The following is a 24806-nucleotide window of genomic DNA, read 5'->3' as shown; positions in this document are numbered from 1 at the left end:
TGGCGGCTGCCGGGTTCAATCACCCCTCAGGGCTTCTCCACCTCCTCCTGCTCCTGAAGGGTGATCAGGGCCGACAGCCACCTTTCGTACCCACTACCAGCAACAGCCCTGCTTGCACCCACTGCTGGTGCCGGCCTCACTCACACTGGCAGCCGGTGCCAGAGCCGCCGCTCTCACCCACTGCCAACGCCCCAGGCCGGTCCCAATAGCCCCTGAGAGCTTCTCCACCTCTCCCTACTCCTGAGGGGTGATCGGGGCAGCAGCTGCCACTTGCACCCCCTGATGGCGCTGGCCACAATTACTTTGTGCCAACAGGGGTGTGAGCAGGGCTGGCGCCATGAGCGCGTGGGAGTGGCGGTGGTGGGAGTGGGAACCTGGGCTGCAACAGGAGGGGCCAGGCGGGGGCGTGGAGGATGGGCCGAGACCCGCCCCTGTGCCCACCGCAGCCTTGCGGCCCACAGTTCCTGTCAAGGTGTATGAATTCGTGCACTGGGCCCCTAGTACCTTATAATATACAAACATTTTGGCCCATTTCTCTTAATTTATATTTAAAATAAAAGTGTTAAGAAAGAGCCTGGCTAGCATGGCTCAGTGGTTGAGCGTTGACCTATGAACCAGGTCACGGTTTGGTTCCGGTCAGGGCTCATGCCCCAGTTGTGGGCTCGATCCCCAGTGTGGGGTGTGCAGGACGCAGTCTATCAATGATTCCCTCTCATCACTGATGTTTTTATCTCTCTCTCTCTCCCTCTCCCTTCTTCTCTAAAATATTTTTTTAAAGAAAAAATACACATTGAAATATATAGGGGTAAAGGGGCATTTTATCTGCACTTAATCTCAAATGGAGAAGAAAAATATATATTTATTTCATAAATTTGTTTTCTTTAGTTTGAGATTATGTCAAAATAAAAAACCCAGGAAATAAAGGAAAAAAGAAAGGCATATACTCCAAGTAGAGTATTTTCATCCTCTTTTATTGAAGGAAATAAAACCTGTGCTGCAGAGGCAGTAGTACCTCAGAGCATAACAAGGTAGCCAATGGGGCTGACATGACAAGCCACAATGCTGGCCAGGGGTCCTACCATAGTGGCAGGACCAAAACCACAAAGATAGCAGGAGGTAGCAAACATCCCAAACACCCAGTGCAAGCATTTCCATTTGCAGAGAGCTTGGCCATGCATTGTGAAAACAGGGTCCCCTCACAGCTGGCAGAGTATCATCTCAAGCCACCAAGTCCATCCAAACTAACATGTAGTCTAAGATTTGGAGATCCTTCCCTTTGACCGAAAGATTCAGGCCATTGGAAGATCTCACTTAACCTTTCAGCTCCTTATCCCAAAAGGAAAAAGAGACTGAGTTCTTAAAATATCACATAGGTATAGCTGGACAGGTACTGATATCCAGCCTTGTTCTAAAAGCAGCTAATGTTTTCTCTCCTGACTTCTCACACTGCTCTCAGCATAGGCCCTAGGAAACTTCTGAGTTCTAAACAAGGACAGAATGGGGAGCAGCAGTCTAAAGGATGTAGGGAGTCAAAAGCTGCTACATAGATAGCCAAGACCATCTCACAAGAAATAGCATGGGGAACACTACTGGGTCAAGATCCTCCCAAGCAGCTGTAGAAGCACACACAAGGAAAAATGTGGTAGCCCTCTCTTCCCATCTCAGTATCAGCTGTGCCACAGACATGGTCCAGGAAGCTGAGTCATTTCATGTCCCTGACAGATTATCAACCACCAGGGCATTCCTCAAGCTGTTCCAATTTTCAAGTACAATACGGTGTTTGGGCAGTTCAGTCACAGAAAATCAAGAACTAAAGAAGCCTCAACCAATTACAAATTGATAATGTTATAAAGCCAAAAATTTATACAGCCAAAAACGGATTGGCCTGGGGTTTGGGAAGAGGTGGTATGTGAAGAAGATTTTGCTAGGTAGAAACAGGAGTCCAAGGGTTTATTCCTATGAGCTCGGATCATAAACCATCCTCACATCCGCAAATCAGGAGGAAATTCCTTATTCAGATGGCCGTCATCTGAGTAGTCAGTTGCATTTCTCTTCAATGCTGGACACATGGTTTTCAAGGATCAAAGTCTTGAGAGCACTAGACCAGGAAATGGGAGGAGCAAGGCAAGGAAGAGAGAGCATCAAGGGTTGGAATTTCTGGAATTAGCATTAATTTCACGGAAGGCTTGGTACAAGGAGGCTGGGGTGAGTGTGGTTTTAGTGATTGTTCTTGGTTGCCTCCTTTGCTGCAGCGATGAGTGGAGTGAGGCTGGAGAGGGGTTTGGCAATCTTCAGGAACTGATGCTAGAAAAGAAAAAAAAGAGCAAAAGACACATGACTATTGACCATTCTTCCTCAGTAGCCATTACAAGATGTTAAGGGCATCCATGTCTGCCTGGAGAGCTTCAGATTATCCCCAAATTGAAGGACATCTTTAAAAGATAACAACCCATTTTGGAAAACCATTTGGCGGTATCTACTTTCAACTAAACACAATCTGTCCTATATGCCAGCAATTCCACTCCTAGGGATATTTCCAAGAGGAGTTTGTGTATCCATCAAAAGACAGACATAAGGCTGTTTGTCACAGCTTTACTTCTAATAGCCATAACTAAAAAGAACCCAAATATCCAAGAGAATGGAAGGATGAATAATGTTATAGTCATAAAATACTATGCAGAAAATTACAGAAATACAGTAAATAATTGGTACACTGACAATGAGACAAAGCCCACAAACATTATGTTGAATGAAAGAAGCCAGATACAAAGGAGTTTATATTATACTAGAGGCCCGTTGCACGAAGAGATTCGTGCAATAGGCCTTCTTTCCCCTGGCTACCAGCACCAGTTTTCCTCTGGCACCCGGGACCCAGACCTTCACTCTGGCCACCGCCTTCCATCTTCGCTCTGGACACAGTCTTCGCTGTGGCTGGAGCCTTCAGTCTTTGCTCCTCGCTCCGGCCGGAGTCTTCAGTCTCCGGCCAGAGCTGCTCCTGTAGCTCCTTCCGGCCCCCCACCCTACCCCTCATAGCTTGATCACTGCTTTGCCTGCAGACCTCGCCGATGGGCTCCTGGGTTCCAGGGAGCTGCCTTGCCTGCAGACCGGCTTTCCGATCACAATCATGGGCTGCAGGCAGGGCGGCTCCTGGGTCCTGGGGTGCAGCCTTACCTGCACCCGGCTTTCCGATCACAATCACGGGCCGCAGGCAAGGCGGCTCCTGGGTTCCAGGGTGCTGCCTTGCCTGCGGCCTGGTTTCCGATCACGATCACGATCACAGCGCCAAGCCCCGCTGCCCAAGGCTGCACACTGGGGTCCCGGATGGGGGCGGGGCTTAGGCGGCACACGGGGCCCGGATGGCGGCTCGCACTGGCCCGCCCTCTCTGCAGTATGCAAATTAGCCACCATCTTTGTTGACGGTTAATTTGCATATCATGCTGGTTAGCCAATGGGAGGCGTAGCAAAGGTACAGTCAATTACCATGTTTGTCTATTATTAGATAGGATTAGGTAAGACTAAACTATAGTGATAATCAGAACAACAATTACCTCTGTAATTGTGGGAAGGTATTGACTAATCATGACTCAATGATATATTGAAATACTGCATTTCAGGAGCATATGAGACCACATAGTTTGTTGTGCTATCCTTGAATCCAGTAAGGCTAATTAATCCAGTAAGGACTTGATCAATAGCTTGGTCCTAACCCAAATCACTTTCATTGGACTGTACTTTGGGCCATATCCCCAACTATTAAAGAAGACTTTTTAGAGAAAACACCATATGAAAACGGCATGTACATTTTCAATAAAACTGTGATGAAAAACAATTTTTTACATAACTCAGTCTCTTAACTAAAAATGATTTTCCTTATATTTATTAGTAAAAAAGCTTTGTGCCTTGAGAATAGGGGATATTTCTTCAATTTGATAAGAATATAGGAACTATCACATTTCCTTTCCAGTCCAACCACCAGAAAACTTGGAACTAAATTTGATGTTTAAACAAAACAATTTAACTCAGATTATTTGCAAGTTTAATTTTTTTTGCCATCCTTATAAGTCCCTTTTTAATCATGCTGTATATGTGTACAGACACACACAGAGACAATATATATAGATTCTTTGGTAGCAAGTTGCTTCAACTTCCTTTTGGACAGAGATAGAACATAAAGAGGTACTAAGAACAAGAAGTTACAATTATTATGAAAGGAATAAAAGATCTGGCTAAATCATGCAGACATAAATTCCAACATAAGATCCTATGTACTTCTGTTCACATATGTGTTTGCACTGGAGAAATAGATGTGAAGCTTTCATTCTTTAAGATTCCAAGAGTCGTGGTTTTTAAATATTTACAATGTACAGTAACGTTAAAGAGCCCATGTCCTCAGATCACATGTTCTATGAGCCTCTGAGCTGAGAAAGCAGCACGATCAAATATCCAACTGAGAGGCTTCAGTTTCCTTCTCTATATAGTGAACAAAGTAGACTAGATAAACCCTAAGGCCCTTCCAGTTTTCACTTTCTTTGAGCCAAAAGAGCAGTGGCCAAGAGCACACAAACTTGAGAGCCTAATGAACATAGGTTGAAATCCTGGTTACCCACTTATCAGTTATGTAATCATAAAAAAGTTACTAAATGCTTGAATTCTCTCTTTTTTTTCATGTGTAAACTTGGGAATAACAGAAGCTATAACTCTCAGGTTATTATAAAGTATGAATGAAAAATATATAAAATTCTTAGTGCCTAGAGTGTGGTAAAGATTCAAAATCCTGCATTTATTATTAGTTACATTATTATATCGAGAAAACTCTAGAGGGCACTACTCTTTCAATAACTACGATTTGGTACCTAATTAACAATATCTTCAGTCACAGCCTTAACATAGTATTTGCACATTTCCCAATGCCTCGGGTTTCCTGAACAAACCTCATATGAAAGGCAAAGGGATCCTATCTGTACTGCGTGTTATAAGGGGTTTTTAGTCCCAAAGGATTCTAGAGACGATTGGATTACACTTGGCAGAACCCAGATCCCATATCTAATTGACCAATGCTCTGTAACCAGTAACCCCAATTACAAAGAAATGCTAAATATGTTCCAGAGGGTAACATTTCAATTTAAGCAATTCCATTCAATTTAACAGATTTCTTCTAAATACCTATTCTGAACTAGGTCCTAGCTATAAGAGGAGACCCAGAGTCTAATAAAATGGAGGTTGTAATCTAGTGGGAAAAACAGAAATGTTCATTAACTAACTTTAATGCAGGGCAGTGTGGTAGATCTTGCTCTGCCCTGCCCTGCTTAGTTGCTCTTGGTCCTAACACAAAAGTGACTGACTGTGCATGCCTACAGATGACTCACTGTTATAAAGTTATGTGATACTTATTATTAAATCACCATAGGCAATGTAGTAAAATATACTAGTAATAACAAATTGTACCTGAAACATAAGTGTTAAATACAAATAATGTGGCCTGCTAAAGACAGCTTTTGCAACCCTGTGAAATAATTAGGCTGTCTATTCAGAATTCAGCAGGTAGTAGTATAAAAGACATAGTAAACCCCTGACTTTAGGCTGGCAGAATATCATTGCCACCATCTGAGAGGGTTTCAACTGAAGAAACAGGGAAGACTTGAAAAGCTGCACTCTAATGATCCCCCAAACTTATGACCTCTGATACCCTTTACTGAAAATGCATTTTTTGAGCTTATCTCCAGTAAAATATAACTTTTGTAATATTTTCATATTAGAGAGCATCTTCTACCAAAGACTCAAACTCTGCTAGACCAAACCAGGCAGAACAAAACAAGTGCTAAAGGAAGATACAAGCAAAGTTCAATAGGAGCCCAGATAGATCTTTCAGCTGAGCCTGGGAGAATGCAGAGTTTTAACAGGCTGAAGAAGAACCTAAGGGAATGACAGGAGCAGAAGCCCAGGATGAAGGAGGTTAGGGACCTGGGAATATAGGTTGAGTGCAAAAGTGGTAAGAGAGAGGCCAGGTTCTATAAAAACCCATACCTCACAGACAAAAATGAAGCAAAACAGGTTTAGTTTAGTGGTTTCCCCAAACCAGAAGCTTCTCTGCATAGACCAGTTACCTGTAACAGCTCTTTAGCCGAACCTCTCTTCTCCACATCCATCTCAAGACAGCGGTCAGAAAGTCCTCGGAAGATAGATGACAGCTTCTCTGGGTTCTGAAGCTCTGGGGTCCCATTGGTGGCAATGAGGTACAAGGCCTGACAATACAAGTGGAAAATCACCTTAGGTTCCAAATGAGGTTCTCACTTGGTCCCAGACATGCCCTTTCTCTCTCATCATTGATGTTTCTATCTCTCTCTCCCTCTCCCTTCCTCTCTGAAATCAATAAAAATATATTTTTTTTAAAAAAAGAAAGAAATAGCTCCTCCGGGACCATACACCTGAGCCTTTTGCTGTCCACCCACCTGGCCCTGCTGTCTTTCCAAAGAGCCTGTGGGGGAGGTGCCGCCTCCGGAAGCCAGGCTGCTGAGGTGCAGTGTTATGAGGAGGTCTGATTTCAGTAAGGAAATTGGCCAAGTCAGATTGCGGGATGACTAGAAGGTTTCTCAAACACCATGTAGCAAGGGAGGGGCCGGTACACCCTCCAGGGAGTGGCCCCTGTGCGGGGAGAGGATGCCCTTAGTGCAAGGCGTTCATCTTCGTGCACAGCCGTGGGCGTGTGCACACAACCTGCCCTCACTTGAGATCGGATGTGAATTTTGGTTGAACCGCACAGAGGAATAGTTATGATAATCACAACCACTTATGGTGTCTGTATTAGCTTCCCGTGTCTGCTGTAACAAACACCACGAACTCGGTGGTTTAAAACAACATAACTCCATTCTCTCCCTGTTCTGGAGACCAGAAGTCCAAAGTCAAATGGCTGGCAGGGCCATGCTCCCTCTGAAGGCTCTAGGCCAGCCGTGAATAAAACTAAAAAAAAAAAAAAGACCGAACCCTTTTATGTAATGATGTTTATTTTGAATTTATATTAGTTCACACAAACACTCCATCCATGCTTTTGTTCCGGCCCTCCGGTCCAGTTTAAGAACCCATTGTGGCCCTCGAGTAAAAAAGTTTGCCCACCCCTGTCCTAGCCTGTCCCCTGTTCAACCTTAAAGAGAAGTAGGAGCAACATAACAAATATCACCTCTGGCCTTTTATCCATCCTCAAGCCAAAAGGACTAGACATTAAAGTCCAAGCTGCCCATTTGGCCTTGATTACTTGCTCCAATTCTTCTTTCTTCTTGAAAACAATCCCCATATCCCAAAATCCGGCAGGTAGGTCCTTGCTTTACTTCCTGGGCATGAGTCTCAGACTTAATCTCTAATCACTTACAATGAGGCAGGGCCCTACTTTTATCTGTTCCTCACCCTGTGGTCAGAGAGAGACTGAGAACAGTCTCCCCATCCACCTATGACACAACTGTTTGTCTGGACTACTGGTCCTTACACTTTTATTCTGACTGAAGTTCATTTACATTACATTGCAATTATATGTTTATTTAAATTACGAGGCCTTTGATAGGAAGAACTGTCTTCTCACTCATTTTTTTATTCCAAGAGGGTCTGGAATATAACAGACATATAATACTGAATGGATGACTGAGTGACAAAAATTACACTAAACTCATTTTTGTAATTATGTATTTCATGTAGACTGAGAACTACTTGAAGAAAGGCAAAGCGTCCTCCGTATCCATCAGAAGACCTAGCACATAGGGAGCATTAAGCACATTTTTTTGGCTAAATGTATAAATGAATGAAAAAAAAATGACACCTTATATAGTAGTAATATAAAGATCCGAGGAAATGCTCTTTGGTGAGTGCTCTAGCTACTATTATATGAACACTGTCCCACAGGAGACAGGGTCCCACAGGGAAGAGAAGCATTATCACTCCTACTCACTTAGCTTGACAGAGCCATCCATTCCCAACAGGATGTTGTCACTCTTGATATCTCTGTGAATGACCTGGTTGGAATGCAGAAACTCCAAAGCTTGCAGGCACTATTGAAGAGGTGTGGGCAGGGGGAGAAAGAAAGGACATATAATACGAAGACTTACAGGAAATCAACTAATCCAACTTCCTAATTGTATGATAAAGTGAGGCCCCAACAAGTAAAAGGACTTGCTCCAAATGAGCAGCATAGATAGGTCTAGAGACTCTAGTCTCCTGTCTCTCAGTTAAGCATTCCTCTAACACTACATGCTGCCTTATACCTTTACTAGAGGGGCAGGTCCCTCAGCCCGGCCTGCACCCTCTTGCAATCCAGGACCCCTTGGGGGATGTCCAACTGATTAGGTCTAAACCAGCAGTCAAACATCCTTCTCACAATCCAGGACCACTGGCTCCTAACTGCTCACCTGCCTGCCTGCCTGATTGCCCCTAACCACTCTGCCTGCCTGCCTCATCGCCCCTAACTGCTCACCTGCCTGTCTGATCACCCCTAACCGCCTCTGCCTCGGCCCCTACGGCTTTGTCCGGAAGGACGTCCGGAATGACGTCCGGAAGGTCGTTCGGCTGTCTGGTCTAATTAGCATATTATGCTTTTATTATGATAGATTATACCTTATTTATTATACCTTACTATAATATACCATATAGCAGTTTTCTTTCAGTACGTGAGTTCCTCCAATATATTTTATTTTGGAGTTTTTTACAGAGCATTAGATACTTGGCAAAGAACCTGAGACCCCCCAAAAAAACTACTGAGGAAGAATGGAAAGAATTTTGTAATAATAAAACTGGAGGAAAGTGACAAATAAGTCATATTTGGGAAACTAGGCATCTGGAACTGATATTAGAAGCAGTAAAGTTAGAAGGATAATCTTATTTTGGAGATAATTTATATTGTTTGGGGTATGCTAAATTTATATACCTATAAGCATTTGTAGACAAAGTCCAGTAAGCAACTGAACATAAGAGTCTTAAGTTCTATACAGAGGTCTAGACTTGAGATAGATATTTATGAGTCATATGTGAAGAGGTGATTTTTTTTTTAAGTTATAGAAATGGTTGGAACTGGCAAATGTTATAGAAGATAAGAGGAGATAGAAAAAAACCTTAGAAAACACCTATACTTAGCAGGCAGAATGAATAAGATAGAGACTGAATGGAAGAATGAAAGTGCCTGGTTCTGCCACTCCTGATGGACAAAATCATTCTAGATAAATCACTTACTCTCTGGGCTACTGTTTTCCCATCTATAAAATGCTACTAAATCTACTAAGTTAAGTCCAGAACCCAAAGCTAAAATTTTAGAAGCTTCTACCAAATTAAAAACCATCTATAACAATAAAAGCATAATATGCTAATTAGACCGCTGTCCTTCCGAACGACCTTCCAGATGAAGCCCGGGTCCTGGGTGCCTGTTGGCAGCTGGAGGGAAGCCCGGGTCCCAGGTGCCAGAGGGAAGCCGGTGCCGGCAGCCAGAGGAAGGAAGGCCTACTATTGCACAAATTTCGTGCATTGGGCCTCTAGTAAAGATATAAACCAATATGAAAATGATATTTAAATGTTCTCAAATTAATACTTTATTTTTAAAAGTATACTAATGGCTAAATTAAAAACAAACCAATATCCAGAAGTGGCTATTCCCTATAAAAGTAATAGTTGTTTTCCTTAGGAGGCTAAAAACCCTGGCCTCTGAATGTCAAAAATTATGAACAAAAAGGATGATTTCAAGAAATTGGAACCCTCATGCACTGCTAGGAGAAATGTAAAATGGTACAGCCACTTTAGAGAACAGTGTGGCCATTCCTCAAAATGTTTTCCTAGGCATATACCCAAGAGAAATTAAAACATACATCCAGCCCTGGCCCGTGTGGCTCAGTTGGTTGAAGTGTCAGGTCACATACCCAGGTTGTGGGTTCGATCCCCAGTCTGGGCGCGTACAGGAGGCAACCGATTGAACTTTCTTCTCTCTCTCTCTCTCTCTCTCTCTCTCTCTCATCAATCAAAAACATATCATTGGGTGAGGATTAATAATAATAAAAAATACATCCAAATAAAAACATATGCATGAATGTTCATAGCATTATTCACAATAGCCAAAAAGTGGAAATGACCCAAATGTCCATCAACTGATGAACAGATAAATAAATGGAATCTGATTTGCTATTAAGAGGAATAAAGCATTGCTATGTTCTATAATAAGGATGAACATTCAAACCATTATGCTAAGTGAAAGAAGCCAGTCAAAAATAAGCAAATACTACATGATTGCATTTATATGAAACCCAAAACAAGCAAATCTATAGGAGTGGGGTGAGTGGAAAGAGACTGCTAACAGGTATGGAGTTTCTTTTTGGGGTGATAAACTTGTTTATAGTGATGGTTGTACAACTCAATATACTGAAAACAATAAAAGTATATGCCTTGATTGAGTGGATCAAAATTCAAAATCCAAAGTATTGTTTCTACTAAATGCATCTGCTTTTGCACCATCATAAAGTCAAAATGTCATAGGTGATTCATCATAAGTCAGGACCACCTGTGCTTTATGGGTGAACTGTATCTCACTAAAGCTTTTTTAAAAAGTGGGATGATCTCTATTAGAACTCAATGAAACAGCAATGCCATTTATTTATTCAACATTTAAAAATTCTTCGAAGTGCTTTTTGATCCATATGGCACCCCTAAGGTATATACCCTGTGCATTTCTATTTTAAAGATAAATAATCTGAGGCAAATTGATTTCCTTGAGTACACATGCATGTATCACGCATGTATTTTTAACCAGTGAAAGTGGGTTTCTGGGGTGAGTAAAAAACATCTTAGACATTACAATGGTTTGTGGTTTCCAAAGGGTCACAGTACATAAACAGATATTCAACATAATGTACCTATGATATTAAAATTTCATGGGGGCAATGTGATTAGAAAAAAAATGTTTTCAAAGGCTCTTTGAGGTGGGGGCAAAAATAATGGGGAAAAAGTTGAAACCCTGCATCAGTGGTACAGAAAAGAAGTCAGACCTAAGAATCCCAAGCTGGTATTAATTCCATTAACCTATTGTACTTGTTCTAGATCACAGGGTTTTTAAAGCAAAGGTGATCATATTTTCTAGGACAGTACTGATTTCACAGGCTTTTGTTTCCTAATATTGATTAAATATACAACTACATAAATTCACCTGTATGCCTCCAGGTGTTACATCATCAAACCTCAATCATACTATTGGACACATCCCCATAAAACTCTGGACCTAATATAATCTTCTACTTTCCCTTTCCCCAATTCCCAAACTTTTCTCTGGGCTATTGAAAAGTTCCAGTCTCATATCAGCAAAACATCCAATATCCTCAACTTCCCTGAATATTCCCTTCATCTTCTTGCTCTAATGACAACGTGGCTATCCTCTGAGTGCTGCTCATGGAGCCTTTACAGAGAGTGTTCTCCCCCTTCTGACTCCAGCACATTATAGACCTCAGACACTTATTAGCAAAGAGGAGAAAGGAGAATACCCATGTATGCTTTGCTTTCTATTTCTTTTGCCTGGAAATATTTTACCCTAGATTTTTAGCTTGGCTTACTTTCTCATATCATTCAGATCTTTATTCAAACCTATGCAAAGCCTTCCCTGATGACTCTGTCTAAAAGAGCAATTCCTCTGTCACCACCTTCTTTCTCTGCTTCATAGGAAACCTCATAGCACATATGATTAAAAATATATATCCATATAAAAGAGAGGAAAATATTACAAAGTGTTTATAGCAGTTATCTTTAAGGGTTGAAATTATGAGTGACTTGATATATATTTTGGTACTTTTTAATTTTTCTATAATGGGTATATCTATATAATAAGGAGCTAATATGCTAATTAGAGCAGACAGTGGAATGACCTTCTGGAACGACCTTCCGGAACAACCAGTGGGGGGTATAAAAGAGAGGAAAATATTACAAAGTGTTTATAGCAGTTATCTTTAAGGGTTGAAATTATGAGTGACTTGATATATATTTTGGTACTTTTTAATTTTTCTATAATGGGTATATCTATATAATAAGGAGCTAATATGCTAATTAGAGCAGACAGTGGAATGACCTTCTGGAACGACCTTCCAGAACAACCAGTGGGGGGTCGGGGCCACAGGTCTACGAGGGCCTACTCTTGCACGATTTTTGTGCATCAGGCCTCTAGTAATTTTATAATCGAAATAAAGTTATCTTTAAAGAAAAAATCATGGTGATAGAAATTTCAAAACAGGTATAATAAAAGAATGATGGGAGAGTCTGACTTCCCATCTAATTTCTCCCACCTGCACAGTGCCCAGGCTGAGATCCCACCAGATGTTGAACATTGACAGACCTGGGTATGGAGACTACATCCTGCTCAAGGCTGGTTTGGCCACTGGCCTTACCTCACGGCAAACAGCTGCAATCTGGCCTTCATCCATGCAGGTTTCCGTCACCACATCTGTCAAAGAGCCTCCAGCCAAGTATTCCATGACAACCCACAGCTCATCTCCCACGAGGTAACTGTAGGATAAAGGGTAAGAAGGAACAGAGTACACTGAGCCATAGAACTGGATTTCAAAGGCTCAGCACATAGACAGAGTGAACCTGCATTTCCATCAGCTCTGGAAGAGTCTGTTTTCTGGGGAAAAGCAGAATCTGGGGAACAGAATTACTAACTTGATAGCTCTTAGGAATTCACCTGGAGAAAACAAAGCAGACTATTCTGTGAAGCCCCAGAGGACAGATCACTAGGTTGAAGATATGAAATATAAAATTATATTTTGTCACAACACAAAGCAATGCCTCCTAAAATTTGATACAATTCCCACACCTCTAGAAGCACCAAAGCAGAGAGCACCCCACCATTTAACAAAGATAGGACTTGGAGGCCATGTTACCAATACAGGCAATCACTCAACCTCCTTGAGGGTTCTCCCATGAGACTAAATACTAGGTCCAGTTCAAGACTCTCTCCCAGAATCCAGCACAGTAGATGCCAATATTTACTGAAGAAATCAATCCTATATAATACAAGCCTAATATGCAAATCAACCGAACGGCAGAACAACTGGTGGAATGACCAGTTGCTATGACGTGCACTGACTACCAGGGGGCAGATCTTCAATGCAGGAGCTGCCCCCAGCCCGCAGGCCCCAGGCCAGCCAAGGCGAGTGCCAGAGCCACACACCCCCCCGATTGCCCCATTGGTTGCCCCAAATTGGCCCTGATCACTGGCCAGGCCTAGGGACCCTACCTGTGCACAAAATTTCTTGCACCGGGCCTCTAGTTGGTAAAATAAAAGATAACTGTAAATATTAAAAGAAAGAAGGCTATAAAAGCCATTTAAAAGCTGTAAAGTATTACACACATAGTCATTACTCTGGCAATGATCTCTATTTTGAGTGTATCTGATTCCAGGAATGGAATGAGTCCAGTAAGGGATTCAGGGCCAAAGCCTCTTCTGGTAAGCCAAGGGCTGCCACTTCGTACTGTATCCCTAAAGAGATTATGAGTTTGACATGAGTTAGAACCCATAATTTCACTGATAAAAAGATCACTTAGCCAGTCTGGTCAGCATCCTCAGCTATAGAATAAGACAAATAAAACAAGGCTAGCCCAGAGCCCTAAAGACTCTCTGCTAGCTTCAGACAAAGAAGCTAGATTGGATTGGCTTGAGCTGTATGGTATGTCACCTTATCTTCATCCTGCTACTGGGCAGATGGGGACACTGTTAGGGGTGGGGGGAGAAGAGGGAGGAAAAGGTCTCAAGCAAAGGCTAAGATTTGAATCTTACTCTCTTGACTATGAATCTAGTACTCCTTCCTTAAGATTACTTATAATTTAAAGTCTTATAGTTTTTTAATTTGCAAAATGAATAAATGTGACATAGTAAATCTTTTTTCAACAATCTCTTTTGAGAAAGAAGATTTGAACCGAAAGAGAATTCAGAACTGGGTAAAAAGCCCTCCAGGGACATGAACCTATTTCCTCCCTAATAAAACAATGCACATTTATGGCCTCTCACCCAGCACATCAAAAAGACATCTGTCAACTTGGACTAATTGGAGGGAGAAATCTGAGGGGCCAAGAGACTATCTCCAGACACATGCAAAGCAGAGTCCATTTACCCAGGCACAAATCTAAAACAATAGGCACCCAGATTCATGTTGTGTTAAACACTTTATAGCTACACACTGCACCAAGGTACCTTCAAAAATCACATCCTATCTAATAAAGATGGGATATGCTAATTGACCATCACACCCCCACAAGATGGTGGTGCCTACAGCCAATAAAGAGGGAGTATGCTAATTAACTGTTACGCCCTCAAAGATGGTGGTGCCCACAGCCACAAGATGGCAGCGCCCAGTCCCCTCAGCCCCTCAGCCCCCCAGGGCCGGCCTGAGGTTCAGGCAAGCCTCGGATAGCGGCTGCCCAGCCGCCCAGGGCTGCCCGAGGCTCAGGTAACCAGGGCCGGCCAAGGCTTGCGCTGCCGGCAGTGGCAGCAGCAGGGGCGTGATAGGGGCATCGCCTTCCCCTGATCGCCGGGTTGCCTCCCGCCCCTGAGGGCTCCCGGACTGTGAGAGGGGGCAGGCCAGGCTGAGGGACCACTCCTTACAGTGCATGAATTTTCATTCACCAGGCCTCTAGTCTTTAGATAAAGCTTCAGAACATCACATATCTGGAGAACAAATAATGTGGAGAAGTTCTCCTCTGGGACAACTCACAAAAATCACAAACTCTCCATTGCAATACCTGCACTGAGTGCTCAGGTGAAGGCTACCCACTGCTGTCCTCCCACAGGTGCTCCCACGTGGTTTTTTTCCACAGCCAATTAGGAGCTATTTGAGGGCAGGGACTGAGCTTTATTTCCTTCTAATTCCACAGTTTAAGCTTCTGGATACACCAGCAAAGGCTTGATCAATACATTTAAAAATTTTCTAATCCAATTCCCAGAACACAAATTCCTCCAACAACATTGTCATGCATTTTATTGTTTAGTACCTCCAGTGATGAGGAACTCACTATCTTATGGGATAGGCCATATCCTTATTGGACAGTTTTCATTTTTCCTTATCCTGAGCCCCTTACAGAACTAAATCTGGTATACTTATAGCCCTCAGTATTGTGTCCAAGCTATATTCTCTGTGTAATAGGTTCTTAAAAGAGATGGGAAGGTAATAACTTTCAGAAGGTTCTTCAGAGCCAGTCATGACCCACATCATAGACAATCATCCCCCAAAAGGAGAAGGCTTTGTTCTCTACAGCTATCAACATCATACGTCGGGAGCGTCCAAGTCCAACTCCTTTCCTTTTTACAGAAACTGAAGCTTACTGATGTTTTGTATGCAAAACAAGAAATCTGACAGAAATGAAATCAGTTGGCAATGCAATATAAAGAGTAAAGGAATTAAAGTCCAAGACAGTCCACTATCACCTCCATCTGTGCTGTCTCTGAAATCCAGGCAAGAAGCTCCTTTTCTTTTTTCATATGTGGAAGGAAAGAACATGACATGATGCTAGGGATATTCAAACACAAAACCCTCATCTGCTCCTTACTGTGTACTGGTCTTGAATTAGTTGTTAACTTCTATGAACCTCGGTTTCTTAGATAATAAATCCTACCTCACAAGTAAAGCATAACACAAATGCTAGCTACAACCACCATTATTATGTTGAAGAACAGAATTCTGATGAACTGAAACAACAGGCTGAAAAAATCAAAATGGGATTTAATGAAGACAACTAAGAAGTTCTACATTACCAGTTTAAGGCATGGTCATGTAAAACAAAACAAAAAAGATCAGAGATTTTAATTGACTACAACTTACTAGGGGTTAACAATGAAACGCGCCTCCTTAAAAAACAAACAAACAAACAAAAAACAAAATAATGAATGAAATCATTAGCTTGTGATTAATTGACTACAACTTACTAGGGGTTAACAATGAAACACGCCTCCTTAAAAAACAAAAAAAACACAAACAAAATAATGAATGAAATCATTAGCTTGTGTGGCATTTAGAACAAAGGAGAAGTCCCACTCTCTCCATTCTGGTCAAATCTGAAATAAAAATACTGAGTGTCACATTTTGCGAGAATACCAGACAAGCTAGAAGGTGGGTGAACATGATGAGGAAAGATTTGAGATACAGAATGATTTAAAAGCCTAGAGGTTTGACCCAGGCCGAGCGGCTGAAGGGCTTCTCTGAGGAAGAACAAACAGTACTGTTAGGAGCTACAGGGCGGTAGGGTTCAGTCTAACCCAGAAGATTGTACAGCAAGCAGAGGTGTCAGCAGTATGCAGGGTCAGAGGCACAGAGCTAAGCATCATAGAAGGTTCTTCAGTGGAGGCGTTGCCTTCTCCTTTAACACCTCCACCATCCATCAGTCACAAAGGCCCTATCTCTCTGACAGAACCGGTCCATACCTGTCCAAGTAGTTCACAATATTTGGGTTCTTATTTTCCCTCATGACCAGGATCTCATTAATAATCAGCTCTTTCTTCGGCTGCTGCTGAAGGTTCATCTGCTTAATGGCCACCTGAAATCAGAGTACATTCGATACACAATTAGAGTCACTCAGTACTTACTGAGCATCTACTAAGTACCAGACCTTAAACACTAAGCAGAGATGATTAAGATATGGTCTTACCCTTGAAGAATTCACAATTTATTAACATAGCCCAGTGGTACTCAATATGAGGTCCCTAGACCAGCAGGATCAACATCTGGAAACTTGTTGAAAATGAAAACTTTCAGGCTCTAGCCAGTCTTAGAAATTCTGTATTTTAATAAACCCTCCAGGAGATTCTGATATGCACCAGTTTGAGGAACAACCTTGCTACTAAATAAAATAATCATATTAAAAAATACTTTTTAAAATCACAGTATAAAAGAGGTGTGCTATAACGAAAGTCCATACAAAATGCTACAGGAACATGTTTGGCAATGTAGAGACTTCAGAGAGGGGAAAATGACTTTTTAAACTTGGTGTGGAAAGACAAATCAGAGTGGATCAATTAAGAGAGAAGACAAAAAAAGGATAAAATCCCTGTACTACTTGTGTATGAAAAAAGATCTTGATAGGCTTCTTGTCTATAGAAATAAATCAGTTTCCATATAATACAAATATAAGGTATAGGTTAGTTTCCAAGGCACTTTTTTATCCATCTTTTCTGTGTCAGGTACTATCTAAGGTATTCTCAATTTTATTTCATTTAATCCTCAGAAATAACAAATTCAGCATTACTGCTGACCCCTTTTGACAGATAAGGAAATTGTGTTTGAGAGGGATATGTGAATTGCAAACATATGTCTGAAGGGCAACACACTGACCTAAAGACATCTTACATTAAGTATAGTAAGCCCTTGTAACATATGCTAAGATTTGGAGCCATGGAGTGCCTTTGGAATTCCCTCAGGCCATCTCGAAGGATGGAACAGTATTCTTGAACCTCACAGAAGTCACTGCTGGCAGCAGAAAGGAAGAACAGAGGCGGACAGAACATAACATAGAGGCAGTGGCAGGACCTCAGGGATCCTTTGTAAGAGCTACTGACTAACTATGGCCTAGGCTACATGCCCTTCACACCTAATCAGATCCCTCCTCTTCAGGCCAGCAGACAGCACTCCGATAACAGAAAAGGAATTGGACTTGAACTCTGAGGATGTAAGCTCCAGGGCTGAGTCTGCACTTACTGATCTTGACCAATCACAAGCTCTCTACGCCTCAGCCTCTTCATCAATACACTGAGGATAATAATACCAACCTTGGTTCCCTTCCTTACAGGATTGGTTTGAGGACTAAATGAGATAGTGGCCAATGTGTTACTCATATTCAAAAAGAAATTTAAATGATAAAGTAAGGCAACAATGAAAATGCTAATCACAGTAATAACTGCATTTGATAAGTACCTGGCACAGAGCGGCAAGAATGACATCAACAGGAATAATAGCAAAACCCAACCACCCTCCCACCACTACTATTTATTGAATGCCTACTATGTACCAGGCCTGGAAGTTAGGTGCTCTGCTTACATTATGTCAGTAAAACCTAACAACAACCCTGTAAGTAAAAATCATTATCTGCATTTGCAGGTAAGGAAATTGAGATTTAACATTTACAAGAAAATTGCCTAAAGTCATAATCAGTGCCCACAGGGCCACATGACTCCAAAGCCTCTTCCAGTCTCTTCTATTACATACATTCCCTCTAAAAAATAGGCTTGAAAAATAATAGTTCAATCTGTCACTGGAAGACTTCCCAGCACTAACATACAGTCTTCCTATAGGTCACAGACAATAGCTCTGCTCATCCCAGGGGACAGCCCCTCGTAAGCACTTACTCCCGAAGCCTGGAGATTTAGACTCCCTGGGCAGGAAGCAAGGTCTTCCTGACCACACTCATTAGCCACCCTAATGGACTTCCATTCATAGTTTTATAACCACAAGGCAGGCACATAGGGAAGTCAGGTTTGTTTCCTGTGGGTAGCTTCTCATACACGCAGCCTCCAGGCCTTTCAGGAACTACCCACCATGAGCCAGCCTCCCATTAAGGGCTGTAAGACCCAAGAGGCCAGAAACACGACAAGGAACCCCAGTGCCTAACCTGAGCTCTGCAGTGGCATTGCAGCCCAGAAAGCACAGCTTTAGGTTTTGGAATCAAAAGTTTCTAACCCAGTCCTTGCGAACTGTACCACCCTACAAGTTATTTAAACTCCCTGTCACCTACATCATAGGGACTTTTAGAATGGGCATAACCTCCTGTTTTCCAGATCCCTGCCTCCAATTCACCGTATTTAAAATTGACACAACGATACCACCCTTCCTTCCTCCCCATTATTTCAATACAGGTTCCTGTCGGCACTGTAAGTCTTTTAGGTGTACACAATGGAAAATATGGTCTGTTACATTTGTATATGATTTGGGGGGAAAGGGGATAAAACCATTTTATCGAGGGCCTTCAGGAGAGGTTTGAGGGGCTGGGAGGACAACGAGATCCGCCATCCTCAGCCCAGCCAGATCTCCCGCTTCACAGCCACTGGAAAGCCATTTAGATATGATTGTAATGTCTCAGTGCTTCGGCAGCACTGAATCTTTCACATAGTGTCCTTATTGAGCTAAGAAGGGTTAAAATTTAACCAAAAAAGAAAAAAAAACCCAGTAGAGCTGAAGGAGCAATAGTTGGTTGTAGACACTCACCTCCTGTCCTGTGGCCACATCCATTGCTGTGTACACAGTGCCTGAAGCACTGAACAACAGGTCGGGGAGAGAGAGAGAGGAAAAACATAGGTATTAAGTGAGGTGATACTTGTCAAATGCAAATCTACACACAATTTGGCAATACAGGGTTTATAACAGCAGCAAAAATAATCTTCCCCACTGCCCACCCCCACCTTCTCAGATTTGAGGGGCAGTATGTAGTAGCAAAGAGCATACAGGCTCTAGTGGCCAAAAGATCTGAGTTCCAATCTGGAACGTCTGCCTAGTATCTACTAGATATACAATCCTGAGCAAGTTATTCTCTAAGCTTCACTTTCCTCATTTGCAAAGTGAAGGTAAGGGTATAAGAGTGTATAAGAGAATTTAAATCAATTATTTATTTATGCTTTCAAGAGGATATGTGAATTTCATTATAAAACAGATTTGTATTTTTCATTCTTTTCAAACATGAAATATTAAATATGCTTTTCAAATACATATGCTCCCAGAAAATCTGATATTTCTACCCCAGCCCCAAGGTATCCTCACTATACATGTGCACATAGGCGCACGGGCACACACACACACACACACACACACACACACAAAGAGAAAAGAGAGTGGGAGGGAGAGAAGTACTAGGAATAATGCTAGAAAAGTAATCATGTCCACCCAAAATAACTAAAAACCTCATTTTATGCCTATAACTATGAACCCTGTATATTTGTAGGAGATGATATGCAGCAATATTTGTAACTTTACATGTCATATGTCAGATAAGAAATTTAATTCCATGTATTGCCCCCCCCCCCCAAAAAAAAAGCATTTTAGCAAGCCCTGAGATTATGCTTCACAGGGAAGTCAGGACAATTCAGGGAGAACAGTCACTTGTAAGTTTGCCTTATAGTTAGAAATTATGGTCACCAGCTTCCTAACCACCACTCTTTAGTTGAGACCCTAGCTATATGCCAAAAAAATTGTGATCATAAAGATATGGGCTATCAAATAAGGACTGGATTATTTGCATTGGCAGTTATTTCAGACTGACTCATCATCCTGCCTCTAGCCATCTTCTGTCATAAAGCTGGTGTCTAACTTCCTGTGCCCATCCTCCCCCATCCTACCAGATGAACCATTCTTAAAAGGCCTTGGGGGTGGACATCTCTATGATTTCAGAAGTCTAGAAAGCAACTCAGGCCCACTGGTTAGTACTTGATTGTTTCTACCTTGAATAGACATATGTTTAGATATGAATTCTGGGGCCAAAAAAATCCTCAGGTCTTAAAGGGAAGAACAAGCAAAAATTATAATAGCACTAATTCATCATAATTATGTGGCATTTGTTTGTTTTTTTAAAATCATGGCATGTGAAATCATCAGCACAGGTGATTAATAAATATTTCATTCCTCCCTTACACTAACAGACCTGTCAAATAAGCAGGGAAAGCACATTTTGTAGATGTTGCCTATTTATGGGCTTCACACATCTGAATTTTTTTAAAAATCATAAATTCGGGACGTGAAAGGCACAGAATCTACAATTGCTCTCCCTTAAATTTATGGATGAAGAAACTGAACTCCAGAGATGGGACCCAACTTGCCCACACTTGTCTGTACATTCTGCTACATTCTCAGTACCTCAATGTAATTAGCTGAAGGAAATGCCATACCAGATTACTCTTACTTTCTTCTCAAGATGTTAACTACCTTATATCAGTTCAGACTCACGAAAGCATGTCTAGTAGAAAAAGCACTCCACCAGGAAAAAAATAAGATTCACGCAAGTCCAGGGTTGTTTTAAGGATTAAACAATAGAGGCAAATAACTGATGTAAGCTGTAGAATGCTGTATAATTAAAACATCAGTATATCACACAATACTTTATTTTATTTCCAGGAGGTTTTGGAATCATAAGGAAAAAACTAAAACAGAAAATTTCAATGACTTCATTAGCAATAATGCTTTCATTCAACCAACACTGAGATGAGAGCTTTCCATAAGCCAGGTAATTTTTTTTATTGTTTCTTTTTAATTTTAGCTATTTCGGTAAGTCTATAAAAATCTCATTATTTTTCTTTTTCATATAGAGATATAACTTACCTAAAGTAATTGGCACAAATCTTAAGTGAACAACTTGATGATTTTTCAATAGGTATACACACGTGTGCACCACCAACATCACCCCTGAAGGTTCCTTGATGCCCCTTCCCAATCAGCATTCCCCTCTCAGACGCAACAATTTCTCTGGCTTCTATTAGCATATATTAGTTTTGCCTGTTCTTGAACTTATATTTATATAAATAAAATCATAGAGTTTCTGTTCTTTTATGTCTGGCTTCTTTTGTTCAAAATAATGGCCAAATGCTTTTTAAGAAATCACAGTATAGGGGTGACCCTTGAACAACACAGGGGCACTGACCTCCTGCGTAGCCAGAAATCTATGTACAACTTTTGATTCCCCAAAAACTTAACTACTAAAAGCCTACTGCTGACCGGAAGCCTTACTAATAACATAGTCAATTAACACATATTTTGCCCATTATATGTGTTATATACTGTATTCTTACAATAAAGTAAGCTAGAGAAAGTAAAATGTTAAGAAAAGCAGCCCGGCCCCCATGGTTCAGTGGTTGAGCCAGTGGTTGCAGGCTCAATCCCCAGTGTGGGGCACGCAGGAGGCAGAAAATCAATGACACTCTCTCATCATTGATGCTTCTATCTCTCTCTCCCTCTCTTCCTCTCTCTTCCTCTCTGAAATCAGTATATATATACACTTAAAAAAAGAAAATCATAAGGAAGAGAAAATACGTTTACAGTATTTAATGAAAAACTTGTACATAAATGGACCCGTGCAGCTCAAACCGGTATTGTCCAAAGGTCAACTGTATTCTAATTCTTTGTTTGACTATTTCCTGTAGACATGAGGTCTTTGAAAGCTGAGACTGTGTCTGATTCATAGCTGTATTCCCATTGCCTAGTACATAACAGGACTTAATTAAGATTTGCTGAGCTCAGTACACTGAGGGTAGCATACAAGATGCAGAGAAGGAACCAGAGAGGAGAAGTCTATCCACCTAGAAAAACAGGTCCTGCAATTGAACAGAAGGGTCTGCAATTGAGTCTTCCATTTCATATTAGTGCTGGTAGAGCTAAGCACCAGTAAACAGGGTTAGTCTGAAAAAGCAGAGCTGTTATTTGGGAAGCATGTTTTATACTAAGAAAATAAATGGTTTTTCAATTCTCACTGCAGGGGTATTTTTAGCAACATGGTTGGCTAATGGCACATCTCTCCTATTAAGCATAATTCTGCCAAACCTGAAGTCAGCCTAACATAACACCTTCAAATGGGTGAGGGGTGAAGTGGAGAAAGAAGAACAAGGTTTCTGAGAGGCAAAACAAAAGCAAAATCACATGCACCAGTACACACAATTTCAAGTCACTTTTCCAGGTAAAGAAAATGCCCCTACTAACCCTTGTCCAATCTTCTCAAACCGTGTATATTTCTTCTTAGGATCTCCCACACTCACTATGCTTCCTGTGAAAGAAACAGAGACCAAAAATCATTTTTTCCCCCCTCAGATCAAGATACAAAACAGGCCCCATGTTTCTCCAAACCCTGGAGTTGGCAAAGGTACCTCCAATACCCAAAAACCATACTAAGGAGATCCTAAGCTTTCCCCCAAAAGTTTCATCTCCTTACCCTTTTATTCATAGTAATCTATTCCATTTCTAAATTCCTAAGAGCCATTTATTAATTTTTAATTCATTCATTCAATAAACATTTACTCATTTAATATGCTTGCTGACCATGTGCCAAGCTCTATGTTGAGTGCTAGGAATAAAAGATAGATGAGACAGTTAAGACCGTCTCTGCTCTCAAGAAGCTCAGTTTCATGGAGGAGACAGACAAGCATAAAGTCCCATGAAAAAATAATAATCATTGCACTAGACGGCAAGGATTACAGAAAGAGGTACAAAATACAGATTGGAAAGGCTTCAGATAGGAGGTGATATCTGGACTGATTTTTACAGGGTAAATAAGAGTTAGGTAGGGAGAGAAAGTTGAGAAGGGGTCACAGAAGGAAGTACATCAAGTGCAAAGAAAGAGGTCCGAGAGAGTTCACTGAGTTTTACAATTTGTATTCTAGAGATGGTGAAACTGAGGCCCACAGAAGGGAAGATACTTCCTCCCAAGGTCACACAGCACATTGGTGTCAGGGCTAAGATTAGGAGTTTGGTTTTCCAGCTCCCAGTCCAAAGTGCTTTCTGCTGATCACCTCCAACTGACCCCCACTGATGGCCTGCTTGCCCCCAACCGGCCCCCCTGCTGGTCTGCTTCCCCCCAACGGCACCGCCCCCCACCAGCCTGATCACCCACAACTGCCCTCCCCTCTTGGCCTCTAACTGCCTCTACCTTGGCCCCACCACCATGGCTTTGTCCAGAAGAACATCCGGAAGGTCTCCTGGGAGGTCTCCCAGTCTAATTAGCATATTACCCTTTTATTAGTATAGATAGAGGCCTGGTGCACAGATGGGGGCTAGCTGATTTGCCCTGAAGGGTGTCCCCGATCAGGGTGGAGGTTCCCTTGGGGTATGGGGCAGCCTGAGCAAGGGGCCTGTGGTGGTTTGCAGGCCAGCCACGCCCCCATGGGGTGAGGGTCCCCACTGGGGGTATGTGGCCAGCCTGGGTGAGGGGCTGATGGCTGTTTGCAGGCTGGCCACAGCCCCTTCAGGGTGGTGGTCCCCTGAGGTGCCTGGCCAGCCTGGGTGAGGAGCTGATGGCTGGTTGCAGGCTGGCCACGGCCCCCCGCAACCCAAGCTCCCAGCCCCTCCTTTTTTTCTTTTATTTTTCAGTGCCTCGGAGGGAAGCAGGTATCTGGGATTTATTTATCTTCTATAATTGAAACTTTTTAGCCTTGAATGGAGGCCAGGGCTGGCCAGGGCGGGCAGGAAGCTTGGCTTCCTCCATCACCAGGGGCAACCCAAGCCTCCAGCTTGCTCCAGCTCTGTGGCCACTGCCATCTTGGTTGGGTTAATTTGCATACTCGCTCCTGATTGGGTGGTGGATGGGAAGCGATTAACCAAAGAACTTGCAGGCATTTATGCATAACCCATGGACATAGACAATAGTGTGGTAAAGGCCTGGGGCAAGGGGCAGGGGTAGGCTAGAAGGGATCAATGAGGAAGAAGAGGGGACATCTGTAATACTTTCAACAATAGAAATTTTTTTTAAAATTAAAAAAAGAATCAATCAGATGCTTCTGAAGTTAGAATTTGTTTAGGGTATATTGTGGATGCAAATAAAGTTACATTAAAAAAAAAAAAGCAAACCCTGTTTTTTCCTCCCCAAAGCCAAGAGAAAGTATCCTAGCATGTACAAGAGCATAGAATTGAATATATCTGTGACTTTCTGATCCATGCTCCACTCTGTCCAGTTGCAGATGAGATTTGGTCATTCTACTTCTATCCTTCATGTTTCAACTACCTCTACATTCTAAATCCTATCCAGGGTTTCTTGCCTGGACCAGGGGAAGTTGTTTTCTACTCATAATGGAAAGTTTTATCTTTTGAGTTGTTGCTGTACTTTGTATTTCTCTGTGCCCACCACTCTCTCAGTTT

At 42.0% G+C, this 24806-nt stretch overlaps 1 protein-coding gene across 1 annotated transcript in view; it reads right to left on the bottom strand.

Annotated features, from left to right (window-relative positions):
- Window positions 1-950: 950 nt before the first annotated feature.
- Window positions 951-24806, bottom strand: part of PAK1 (p21 protein (Cdc42/Rac)-activated kinase 1) — a 51194-nt gene continuing 27338 nt past the window's right edge. The window contains exons 7-14 of the mRNA XM_014540361.1: window positions 22659-22722; window positions 19188-19236; window positions 16415-16527; window positions 12387-12504; window positions 7929-8033; window positions 7250-7325; window positions 6105-6286; window positions 951-2304 (exon numbers count right to left, since the gene is read on the bottom strand). Of these exons, the coding sequence (XP_014395847.1) occupies window positions 2218-2304; window positions 6105-6286; window positions 7250-7325; window positions 7929-8033; window positions 12387-12504; window positions 16415-16527; window positions 19188-19236; window positions 22659-22722 (794 nt within the window). The 3' untranslated portion in view covers window positions 951-2217. The remainder of the gene's footprint in view (window positions 2305-6104; window positions 6287-7249; window positions 7326-7928; window positions 8034-12386; window positions 12505-16414; window positions 16528-19187; window positions 19237-22658; window positions 22723-24806) is intronic.

This window comes from Myotis brandtii, unplaced genomic scaffold (genome assembly GCF_000412655.1).
Source record: "Myotis brandtii unplaced genomic scaffold, ASM41265v1 scaffold244, whole genome shotgun sequence".
NCBI lineage: Eukaryota > Metazoa > Chordata > Mammalia > Chiroptera > Vespertilionidae > Myotis > Myotis brandtii.
This window is presented reverse-complemented; position numbering and strand designations above follow the sequence as displayed.